Genomic DNA, 13018 nt, shown 5'->3' on the forward strand with positions numbered 1-13018 from the left:
AGAAAAGAAAATCATTTTTATAATAGAAAAGAAAATCCTTTTTTTATATTATATTATAACTATTATAATAATTATTATAAATTATAGCTTAGCTAAAAAAGGTACCAACGGAGAAAACTTACTTATATTTAACCAAAACATAATAGGATAAATTTTCCATTTAGTTATTTATTGTATTGCCCAACTCATTCTCATTTCAAAATCATAAATATCATTAAATTGGACCTTGTACCAGATTATGAAGCATATCTCTCTTCGTAAATGAAAATCCACATAATTATGATTTGAAGTGACATTTTCGGACCCATTAGGGCCCATTTGGTTGTGAGAATTGGTCAATGCAGAATTCAACTATGCTGGAATAAGCTCTCTTCCAGAATTTGCGCATTCTAAAAATAAATTTTGGAATATCATTTGGAGGTGTTTGGTTGTCCCGGAAGAGGAATCGATAGATGACTATTCCGTGTTTGGTTGCATCAATAAAAATAGGAATTAGAATAAGTTTTTTTAAAATCTTAATATGAATTTATAAAAAATATTTTTTTGTTAAATTTTTAAAAGTCAAATTAATTTACTACCCTCTTCATTATAATTTGACTTTATCAGTAAGAAAGGTATATCACATATTTCACTTAATACCAAGTTAAACGTGTTTCAAAGTTTAAAAAGTTTAAATATTTAGACCTCTCTTATCCACAAATATATTTTCTTGCTGAGCCCACACTGAAAGCAACCAATTCTAATCAATTTGCTTTGTCATACCCACGTTTTTGGATCTTTTTGTTGGATTTAAATCTATTTATTTTAAAATTATGTTCAATATTGCCTAAAAATGTTTCCATTATAAGCGTGATTTTTTAATATATATGTTCATTGTTAAAGAAGTCAAAAGTTACAATTTTTAATTATAAATATTTGACAACATTTTTTAAAATTTTAATTACATTTGAAGATTTCAATTATAAATACTATTGTATGCATAAAGAATATAAAAAATTATGTTAAATATAACTATCAAAACTAAAATTATTTTATTTTTGGGTAAGAACCATCAATGACTGATAGCCTTAAACCATGTGTGAAGAAAAGTCCAAAGACTATTCTTGTCCTTATCAAGGGAGATGCCACATATCTCTCATTTTCGACAAACACAAACATTTTTGTTTTAAATATATAAAAAAGTAAAATATACGATATTTGAACCTAGTTTTATTTAGAAGGCTAAAGATAAGATTTATTTGTAAAGATAATTTTAATAAAAGTTTTGATTAGGTAAAAATAGGTTTTGAAAGGTCCCAAAACCTTGTACATCAGATCAAAAATTATTACAATATAAGGCGCAAATACAACAGTGTGATTCACCAAACAAAGATGGGGAACAACCAACAAAAGTTTATAATAAATATCATGTCTGATATTAGACATTTTTTCATCGATAAAAATCCTTATAAAAATTATAGCTATGCATTTTTTCACATATGCTCCCAACAAATAAATGCAATTAAAAGACAAACAAGAATCATAAAAAGTAAATTTCATCCTTCTGACTATTGCAACACTTGCACTCTACTCCATCATCACGCACTGTACTTTTTTATGCATTAGTAGCCCATTCAAAGAATACACATCCATCATGTCCCTACATTAGCAAATCTTCATTAGTTCCTAGTATAATAATTCTTTATTCATTACACTAATTTCTAAGAAAATTAATAATGACCTTTTTCTTATTCGGGCAAGACCAAAATTTATGCCCAAGGTTTTTTTTTGTGTTGGAGATTTTCAACAAACAAGGGCCAACACCACATCGACATGTTGGCACATTGATTAAAGCCATCAACCCTGCAACATAAAAAATACATTAGTTATATGAAAATACACATACTATAATAAAATTCTTTTAAATCACTATACAAAATCCTTATAATCATTATTAAAAGCCTATTTAAATATCAATTTATATAGCCGAGGAGTTGTTCACAAAAAAATACATCATTGCATCTATTTTAGTTTGAAATTCAATTGGATCATTATATCAAGCGATATGAAATCCTAAAAATGGTAAATATAGCATCTACTACTACTGCATTATTTATGGGAGTGAAGAATCAAACAGTAGGTTTATGAAAATGAGAAAAAACATGACTAGAAAGAAGATATCAACATTGTGCACACCCAAAAAGAAGGACATTGTCCAAATTAAGACATTATCCATAGGAGCCAAACAGCACAAGAGTTAGTGATGTTGATGTAGATATTACTAAACAACAAAAGAGCTAGTAATGCTGATAGGAGTCAAACAACACAAGTGAATATTATAGTCAAACAACACAAGAGTTGTAATGCTGATAGGAGTCAAACAGCACAAGTGAATATTATAGTCAAACAACACAAGAGTTGTAATGCTGATAGGAGTCAAACAGCACAAGAGTTAGTAATGTTGATGTAGATATTACTAAACAACAAAAGAGCTAGTAATGCCGATAGGAGTCAAACAACACAGGTGAATATTATAGTCAAACAACACAAGAGTTGTAATGCTGATAGGAGTCAAACAGCACAAGTGACTATCACAGTATTCTGCATTTTACCCAACAAAATAATGTGAAGCGGCCTAGACACCATGCAAACTGTTTGACCAAATGCCTATCCAAGTAGCTCAATAGAAGTCAGGGACTAATGTGTAAAGAATTTGGTACCAATAGCTATCAAATCTACAAATAATTCTATGATTAATGCAAATGACTAAGTCCACCGTGTGGGTTAATATATAAGAAGAGCAAGTACAAGCATCTTTAAATATTTAAACAAGTGAAGGAAATGAATAATTTACCATATACAATTGTCATAAATTTATAGAAAAGCTTATAAAAATATGTTTTGCAGCTAATAAAAATATGTATTTTAGCTGATAATATCATAAGGCATGCATAAGGCATGCTATGAAGCAGTCAATATAAAGGTCACTATAATTCGAAATAGTTTTAACAAAAACTCTAGAGTCCTCCATACTTAAGATGTATGTATTTGACTCTCTCCCCCTCAGTCATTCTCAAGAAGCCTTTTGCTCTTTTGGTTTCAACCAAAAAATCATCATAGGCCTTTATCATTGAATCTTCACTAATCTTATGAATGCCTTTGAGGTCATCATATATTTTCTCTCCAACAGATTCAGAATCCTCTTCATCCACTTTGACAATGTAAGGCTTTAACATGCCCTCATGGATCCTATTCATGTCTTCACAAATGGTATCCATCGAACCAACCATGCTCACCTTCTTTCTATTTCCCTTCCTTGATGAAGATGGTGATATTCTCTAACTACCACTTGCACTTGATTGGTTGGATTGAGAAAATTCTTCATCTAAATGACTATCAACATCAACTGGTATAATGAAATCCCCAACATCATCAAGATCGATGGCCTCATCCATAATGTTCCCTTCCTTCGTCTCCTGAGCCGTGGCAGCTACATTACCTTTTGTCATGTCATTTTCCACAATGAAGGCTAACTCATTATAGTATTGGAATGGCTGCCTTTTATACACTTTTGCGTTTTTTAATTCTTTCCTCTACAAATTGGGAAACAATTGAAATGGTTAGTTGTCTTTCAATACTAAATTTACAAATATAAAGTTATATGTAAACAAAATGAATATTAAATGCCACTTTACCTTCAACAACTCATTCCAAACACTATCTTCAGCATCCACACACTGTGTACCTTCATTCCATGCAAAGCCACTTGTATTTCTTAAATCGTTCATTACTCTAAATCCCAATTTCCATGTTCTTAATTTATTCTTCAAATTATCCTTGGTCAAATTTTGCTTCAGCTCATCATTGAACTGCCTTTCAATGGTAGTCCAAGCTTCCTTTTTGAAACCACCTTCACCTTTCCGGCCTAGTTGTACTTGCTCTTGAAGCAACTCAAGGAATTTGTGCTCCATATCCCTAGTCCATAGCACCCTATTCGTAGAATGTGCATTGCCGACTTGTGTTTCTTGAGCGATGCTAAGGAACATAACAATCTTAGTCTATGTCACTATTTGATACAATGTTGTATGCCTTAAGATAGGAAAACATTTCTTGAGAATGCCAAATGTATGCTCTATCATATTCTGAATTGAGGAGTGTCGATGATTAAATAGCTCTTGTGAATATTTAATTGGATTTTCTCTACAAAACTCCTTTAGATGGTAGTGTGTACACCAATAAGGGGCAAGAAATCTAGGTACATTTGGATATCCCGCATCAACCAAATAAAATTTACCTACACAAATGTACAAAAAGTATATTGATATAACCTTGACACATCTCTCATAAAATAAAAGGAATTAAACATTAACAAGTTGATTGCACATACCAGGGGGAACTACTAGTAGATCTAATCTGGACAAAGTAGAAGCAAGAACACAACTATCTATTGCAGACCCTTCCTAACCAGCAAGAATGTATTGAAACTTATAATCAAAGGAACACACACCCATAACATTCTGTGATAGGTTGCCTTTTCTATCACAATATTTAGCTTGGTTGTCGACATCAATAGTAGTTGATATATGGGTCCCATCTATTGCTCTAATACTATCCTACAAATCATGAATTTGCATTAAAAAGCATATTATTATGAGTAATAATCAACATAAAAAATATATGGCAATAGGAGATGTACCTTGAAGTTGGGATCAAAATGATCCTTCCCAAGAATTTGAGGAGGAGAGTTTGGCTTAGTGGGAAATATATAGTCAACATGGAGTGCTAAGATAGCCCTCAAGACCTTATGGAAGTATCTACTAATTGTCTCTCCCGAGTGACAAAAATTATGAGCAATCTCGTGATTCCTCAAAATGTGCCCAAGTGTGTGGAGGAACATCACTAGTTGTTCTTCTAAAGTGATGTTGCAAGAACCTCTAATGATTTCTTTTTGCCTAAGAATAGTGTCAATGTGATAAAAAAGAGTGTTGCTTATGAGAGTAGCAGTGTGAAAATAAAAATATTTGCCTCCTTGCTACTCAGTTCCAATCAAACAAGTATAAATCAGGTGTGGCAAGTGGGAAGCTCAGTAATAAGATCATCTCTTGGTGTATACAGTACTGCTACTGCTAATCTCAACAGTTTACGGACATTGGATCTTCAAAGTGGAGCCACCTAGTAACATTGTATATTTTAATCCATGCACTTGTTATGTATGAAAGGAACTCATTCTATCTAAATAGCCTTTACATTGAGCACAAAATAAATTGTCTAAGCCCTACTATATAAATAAATGTCATATAATTGTTAATGCTTTCACTCAATTGTTTGAGTCTCTTCCATTAAATGTTTCCTATCAGATGAATTCTTTTGATCAAAATTATTTATCATTCCTTGGAACGTTGATCTATTTGCAAGTTTGAGTAGAATTGAAACATTGAAACTCCTCAATGACCCCATCAATCATGGGCATAGTATTCAATAGGTGACTTATAGTTATTAATGCATTCATTACTGAATATCATACCAAGAATCTTGCTATTGTGCAAAAAAAATTTGAATCTACAAGTTAGGAAAACCCTAGGTGGAACCAAAACAAGGTATCTATTTAGGAAACTGTGGGAATAAGTCTAACTGAGTTTACATTTATCATTCATGTGTCAAAGAGTTTGAGTAGGATTCAATTAAAGACTGTAGAGCTACTCATCATTTCTATCACTTCACAAGTTTGCTATCAAAATTGAGATTTATAGGAACGTTGTTGAAACTTGAATGTCTATTAAATCACATTATATTATAAATATGTACTGTTGTTACATTTTATAAATTAGAAGAACCAATAGATTTGTATGTAGTTCTATCTATGATCATCTTTGTTACTTTTGTTGGTGATATATCTCTATTACTTTTGTTGTTGTGTTTTCTCTATTTAACAGCTTCATGGACAATGTAGAAAATATAATGACTTAAAAAATGTTTTGTATTGTATTCTTTTCTGGAAAGGTTGAAGATCCTGGAATAACCAACTAGCCATGGCCTTGCTTCAATTTAAATTAACAATTAATTCTAATCAGAGATTGAAAAGTGATTATGGATCAGAACCAAGAATTGCATTCCTAAGTATCTTGGGAAGACAATTATCGGGAATAAGAATGTAAAAATAATTTTTAATCGACTTTCAAATCACTCTCTGTTTCATCACCACAAATAGGAATTTATTTTGTAGGTACCACACCTAGCTCAATGACATAACCATTGAGCTCATGTTTCATTCTTAGGTGGAAAACTAGTGTTCCATGATATATCCATAATCCTAAATTTTGCATCTTGGTCATAGTAGTATAACCATCATATTAGCATTACATTAGCCACAACCTAAAATTATTAATAGACAAATAATATACTTAATTTTTCTATAAGCAATTGGCAATACTATATGAATTTCACTGCACTCTATTTTTTTATAACATATTTACTGTTATGCTATCTTTTCCCTATTAAGGTTGGAATGTTCTCCCTACACTCCAATTACAAAAATCAACAAAAGACAAAAAATGAGAAACCAAGCATTTATAAGGACAAACCTGTAGGCTTTATGAAAAACCCACATTTTACATCATTTTGATTCACAGCACATTGCCAGGTCTAGTTGTTGTTTGTTAAATCAATGGGGCAATATTGATTTGCCATTTAATAATGCTTGTTGATATGAGAACATACATGGTCAAGGAAGTTCTCTGACCCAAATGAAAATCATCCACACACTAAACAATTAGATGTCAATTATGTCCTAGTGGATTCAATGGAAATTAAAGATGTAAATCATTAGGCAATATATACTTCAAAGTTGGATATTCTGATTTGTAGAGATGAGTTCCACCCACCTTAAAACAAATTAAGTAATCCAAATGTATTATCAATTGAAAAAGGCAACTTGGTAGATAAGGAAATGTAACATGTTTTGAAAAATTTTGTTCACAAAACCTTATTTATGTGGTATTTTGTGCATGGTATTTTCTAAGATTAATCCCCTCATGTTTTCTTACTTCATATACAAATAGTAAATCCATCATACAATCTAAAGATTATGTTTATAGCAATGCAAAACAATATGCATTCTTATTTCATTGTTCGTTGTGTTTTCTTTAGATTCACTATCAGCATCAATATGCATGCCAAAGTCAATATCATCTTCATTGCTTCCAATATCAAGACATGAACCATTGCCACCGCCACTGCCATTGCTACTGCCACTTGGGTCTGAAATGTTGGCAATCCCTCTTCTTTGACATTGGTTTCTCCAAATGTTGAGAGGTCTATCATAAGGGAAACTATCTAGCTCATACCTAGAATTATAGAGCCTCAAACAATTATCCAATTTTTTGTCTAATTTATTTCTAACCATTGACTTCAGGAAGCCCAAAGTACTGAAAACTCTCTCATCCTCCACTGAACCCAATATCATTGTCAAACATAAATTGGTAAGCTTGAAATATTATGGTATTGACTCTCTCAACTGATTGCTCTTGCCAAGATTTTTTGAAAGCCTTGTTATCGCTCCCTCTTCATTTGAATTCTCCATAAGATCATATTGTTCCCTCATTATGTTTGCAAAAGAATACGATTGATCTCTCAGTCGAGATTCATCTAAAATTCTATTTATAGTTACTCCATTGATTACTTTAGGTTTACAAAAATGCTAAATCAAAGTCGTCATCCTTCTTCGAAAATTAGTTGGACAATTTAGAGACCAATATTGTCGAAAAACAATTGACATTGCTTTGAGCAGTTCCTCTGGGGAGAATCTGAATCTAATTTCTAATGAAAGATTGTAGCAAACTCACTTGATAGAGTCAAGCACAAAGTCTTTGATCTTTTTGAAGTCTTCACTTGTAACACGTGAAAGTACCTTCTCTGGTTCTGATTCAACTTCGCTTCCTACTTCATTGGGGTTGGAGTCGGGGTTGACGTAGGCATAGTAATGCATTGGTATGTCAACTCCACATACCCTGGCATAAAACTCATCGTTTGCATCAATATGTAAAAAGTTCTAAGGATTGTTCAAATCTGTGATTTCTATCCACTTTGTAAACTTTGATTCATCTAATGGTTGTAATTGATATAGAGTATCCAGGCTATTACATGTCATTTTATACAGCTTATTATATTCTGCAATGTATATAGCTCTTTGTTGAACCTTTTTAATAGTATTTCTCATTCTTGTAGCATGGGGAGAATAGCTGCTAAAGTTAAGAGTATCTTAACATTAGTTAGACTTGAATATAGCCAAGGGAATCTATCTTGCTTAGAGTGGATTTATCCAAGAAATGAAGGATATTCATAGATTACTCGATGCGCTGGTCCATCCAAAGAGATCCATCTGGTATCATTGTCTTTAAGAAGGTTCCTCCCATCAGTAACTCCTTGAGCAAAGTGTTGAAATTCTCGGACTCATTTTGGACTTTGAAAAAAGTATTGGTAAATCTCTTTGATTAGAGATTTCACTTTACTTACACAACCAAAATTGCTGACAATTCCAAAAGATAGATTCATTTGATGGGTCATGCAATGAATGGGAATAGCGTAGGGTGCCAAATCATTCTTGATCTTTTTGCAAAGATCACCTTTATGACCTTGCATAACCAAAGCTCCATCCGCTCCAACATACACCAACTTTTTGGCAATCTCCATTTTATCCAAACATCCACATTCAATTAGAGTACTCTTTAATAAATCATATAAATCTTCAGTTGTCGTACTACAATTCAATTTAGCAATAGATAGTAGAAAGGGTTGACAACAAAGATTGTTTACAGTATAAACATGCATGCACACTCAAGAAGTATTATCAATTGTTGTAACGTCATCTAGAGACAATGCAATGAAATTTGAGTGTTTTATTTTTTCCTTCATATCTTCTTTTTCAACCTGTGCAAGACATTTAGCCCATTCCCACCCGTTGTTTACTAACCAATAACTGTTCAAATAGTTTTGAAGTTTGAAAAAGTGTAATAAGGTAGTAATTGAAGGGTACTCTATCATAAGAGATCATCTAGTCAAAATATAAAAGACCACACTTAATTGAACTACTTTTCCCATATTTTGCACTTCCATTACTTTCCCAATGAAATCTTCGATGGAACCTTTTACTACAGAACACTTCTCCAGTATTTGTTGGTGTAACTCATATATTTTAGCATTCTTGATATGCAGACAGTTGTCCTTTGTTTTCCAAGTTAGCACAAATTTTTCAACTCCATCTATAATTTCCTTTTTGTAAAATTTACCAACATGCTTTTCTATGGTATCAAGTTTAAGCTGCAACTTCTTCTCCTTCTTTGCTATCTCTGTGCAAATCTTACATCTGCATTCTACAGAAGGCTCACCATCAATTGGATTGGCCATTGGTTCAATGAACCAGTATTTTTCCACCCATTCTAACTAAAAATTCCTTTTGGAAAAATCCCAGCAAGATCAATCTTTCTTTTATTCCAATTTTTTTTCCCCTTTTGTGCATGAACATGATTTATGGAATTACTTTTGGTTTTCTCACCCGACTAGTCTAGGACTGACTCCAACTCTATAATATCAATTTTTGACTCCCTAGTTAGGCGAAGTACCTCCAAATCATGTTCAAGTTTGTTCTCGACTAAGATATCAGGTTCACCAACTTGAACTTCAATACAGTCTGAGTCTCCAACTTGTGATGTATCTCCTTTTTCAATAAGCACTGGAGATCTAACTTGTGAATCTTGTAGATTGCCAACATTTCCACCACTAAAATATGCCGCTATTCTTCTACATTTTGATAATAGTGGCCTCTCCTAGCTTTCAGGGATCCTACCGGAAACCCTGTTACCCCTCTTGTTTGACATTGCAAACTGATAAAGGCTGCAAAAAACAAATCAACCTAGTTGTTGAAAAAAAGACTCAAATAGTGACAACTCAAAGACTGTGAACAGTGACAATAGACTACTTAGACTACATATAATAACAATAATATGATTCATTCTCCAACAAATGGTACTACTGCTATGGTACTACCCAATATAATTTGCAAACCTACAGGCTATCTTAGCATGTGAGATGTCAAGTCACCAATGGTAAAATTGAAAAATAACTAGTACCATTGTACCAGTATGGTAGTACCACTGTTGACATAAAAAAAATTAAAAATGACTTGCCTTTTATGAAAATCAGGGTTCACGAGTCAATGGGCAATGCACTCAGCACTCTGAGACTTTGACGGCAATAAGAAATGCCAGTCTCCAGACTAGAAAATAGAAAATTGTGTAGAATAATAATATTTTATAGTCCAATCTAGGCTGTCGAATTACACAGGATTAACAAGTGGGAATGTCAAATGTAGGTGAAGCACACCTTCCTATGTAAGCCCGTTGTATGAAATAGTTAGCTAAACGGGGCAACTGGTCGACACATGTCAGAAAAATGGTAGGCGATGCCCAACCCAATGGAAAATTATTTGGTTGTAGTAATGGCAAATCAACGTGGGCCAATAAGAAACAAACATGCAAAAGCTGGCAAAGTGTTTAAAATAAATGTATCCAAAATGTATATTGCATTGGCGATTGGACCAATATTTTTGACCACTCATGTGATAACTAATGGGCGACTGCCACATTAAATATCTGGCGACGTGGTTGGCCTACGTTGCATGTGCTATTCGCCAAATGATGATCAACCCATGAGACATGATCACGAAAAGGTGAATATTCGCCACTAAAGTAATCTTTGTGCCTCTTTGTGTTAATGCTTTCTTGGTTCCATAGTTGATTAGATTTATAGACTATGGATACCTGTATTTTCAATTTGCGCGGTTGAGAAGTGTTGTTAGGGTCACTCATATAGATTAATGTGTCATATGCATCCATGAATCATAGATATTTTTCCTTTGTTTGTCATCTATTCTTTGTTTGAGGAAGTTATGCAGATTATTGCCTATTGTATCTTCTATTTGATTGATAGATGTTTTTCCTTTGTTTTCCAACTAGTCATTGTTCGAGTAGTATCATTGGGGGCACTCATGAAGATTGATCCTAGTCTTCATCTTGGTTAAAAAGGAGGTTCTTCATTCAACACTATGGTAGTTATTATTTGACACTTGTCCACAATTTTCTCGTCTCAAAGACTTTTCATTCCATCTGTGTAGATTTTGAGGGGGAGATTTATTTCCAGTGGGTTTTCCATCTTTCCTCCTTTCTTCAATTTTTTTATGGAGATGTTAGTTTGCACGAATAATTCCAATGTTTTTTTTGCCACCGATAAAGTGAAAAATTTACAGTGATTTTGGTGGTGATTACTGTGCATGTATTTTTCATGCTTTATTTAGTGTAGTTTAATTTGTATAAAAGCATGCTTAATTCTTATTGTAATGCAAGAAATTTTATGGAATAAGATGATTTTTCAATAAAAAAATTTCTTTTCTCTATTTTCTCAGTAATATTTTGTACTATTTGCGATGCTCATTTTTATTTTCCTAGTTAGATCTATGCATAAATTTTTACAATTACAACCCGGAAGAGCCTGATAAGGCAGTGCTTAATATCATTGAGAGTCTCCTTCTAGTTGATAGGAGACATATTTGCATGGAATGGATTGGAATTTATAGGAAGCATGGCTTGAACTTCGCCAAGCCATCTACATTATTGAAATATTTACAATATGCTTATCACAAATCAACATCAATCAAGTATCATATAGCTCCTTAAAATTTTAAATAATCTTTTGCATTTTACTTTTTGTTTGCATCTGCAAATGTTGGACTTGAGTGTTTAGTCGTGCCTATCGTTGGCACATTATGTTTGGGTAATAGTAGTTTTTCAATTTGGAAAGCATGTGGAATGTTGAATGTGTTCTTATCACGTTCAAAATAAATAAATAATTGTTTTGTTACATTTCTTTGTGCTTTGATACAGTGAATATGGTGATGAAAAAGTTTTGTTGAACTTCAATCATATCTTCCATATTCTTTAATAATCATTGTCTATAATATTTCAAAGGACAAGAAATCTCAAATAAGATATGCTCCTTCAACCTTCAATGCTTGTTAGTCTTATGTGAAATAATCATTTATTGATTAGTATCTCACTTGTGAACAAGTTGGAAGATGAAGGTACTTGAGGGTTTTTTCATTATGGTCTTTCATCCAGTTAAGTTTGTTCACCTTGACTTATATAAGTAGGAGAATTTTTTTGTAATTTAATTTAATCTATTGTAATCTATCACATCTACATCATTTGATAGACTAACACTATCACTTAAATAAGCAAAAAAAGGATCTCCAAGCCAAAATTGTGGGTCTTCATCCACAAAACATCAAGTGCTCCTACACCAATTCATTATTGAGTTAATATCATCCTTGTATGTGCATCGTACCTATGATTATTATATTATTCTTTGGTACTTGTTGCTAAATTAAGATTTTATGTGTTTTTGATAGACTAGCTATATGTCTATGTAGTTAAAGTTCCCATAGTTTTTGTGGTTGAATTAGAATTAAATGTTGATTTTTAATTGTTTGGGGATTAAATTTTATTATCGACTAATTTACTGTAGTTGAATTCCATTTTATTGGAATTTATTTATTTTATTTTGAAGGGCCTATAGTTGCTTAATTATTTAAGTGACTTTAATTTTTAAATTATTTTTGACTTTTAGAAGGAATAAAATGTGACTTTATAATCAAGAAAGTAAATCATTTTGTACACTTCGACATTTTTGTGGATAGAAAAATTGCTCAACCCCTCTTGTGGGATTTTTTGAGATTTACTCATTATGTTTAGTCTAGTTGTTGGGCTTAGTTGGGTAGCATCTTATTAGATTTGTGTCATTATTGTTCTTCTTCTTGAGGAGCCATTTTTGTTTCCATGCAGAGTTTATCATATTCTGCCCATTTCTATGTCTACATCTTAGTGAGAGGTGGGGCTTATCGTGTTTCAATATTCCTCATCTATTTCAATTGATTTTTGTTTTTTTTTTAATTTGTAAATTTATGTCATGAGTTTTTTTTATTTCTCTTGCA

The 13018-nt window shown here is 32.4% G+C and overlaps 1 protein-coding gene and 1 pseudogene across 1 annotated transcript; both read right to left on the reverse strand.

Annotated features, from left to right (window-relative positions):
- Positions 1 to 1022: 1022 nt before the first annotated feature.
- Positions 1023 to 1152, reverse strand: LOC149534391 (U6atac minor spliceosomal RNA; annotated as a pseudogene).
- Positions 1153 to 3302: 2150 nt separating this feature from the next.
- LOC149534392 (uncharacterized) lies at positions 3303 to 3950 on the reverse strand. Its single transcript, XM_089806020.1, has 2 exons — positions 3675 to 3950; positions 3303 to 3572 (listed from the first exon to the last, which is right to left on the reverse strand). Exons 1-2 carry the CDS (start codon positions 3948 to 3950, stop codon positions 3318 to 3320), a joined length of 531 nt encoding a protein of 176 aa, XP_089662146.1. The 3' UTR covers positions 3303 to 3317.
- Between the last annotated feature and the right edge of the window lie 9068 nt (positions 3951 to 13018).

The sequence above is a fragment of the Cupressus sempervirens genome, chromosome 10 (genome assembly GCF_028749045.1).
Source record: "Cupressus sempervirens isolate cs-2001-9-10 chromosome 10, ASM2874904v1, whole genome shotgun sequence".
In the NCBI taxonomy this organism is placed as follows: domain Eukaryota; kingdom Viridiplantae; phylum Streptophyta; class Pinopsida; order Cupressales; family Cupressaceae; genus Cupressus; species Cupressus sempervirens.

Bases quoted from the DNA above. Each gene is read 5' to 3' on its own strand.
- LOC149534392 (XM_089806020.1), bottom strand. From the start codon at position 3,950: ATGGAGCACAAATTCCTTGAGTTGCTTCAAGAGCAAGTACAACTAGGC. The intron at 3,573-3,674 runs GTAAAGTGGCAT...CCCAATTTGTAG, and splicing joins TTTGGAATGAGTTGTTGAAG to AGGAAAGAATTAAAAAACGC.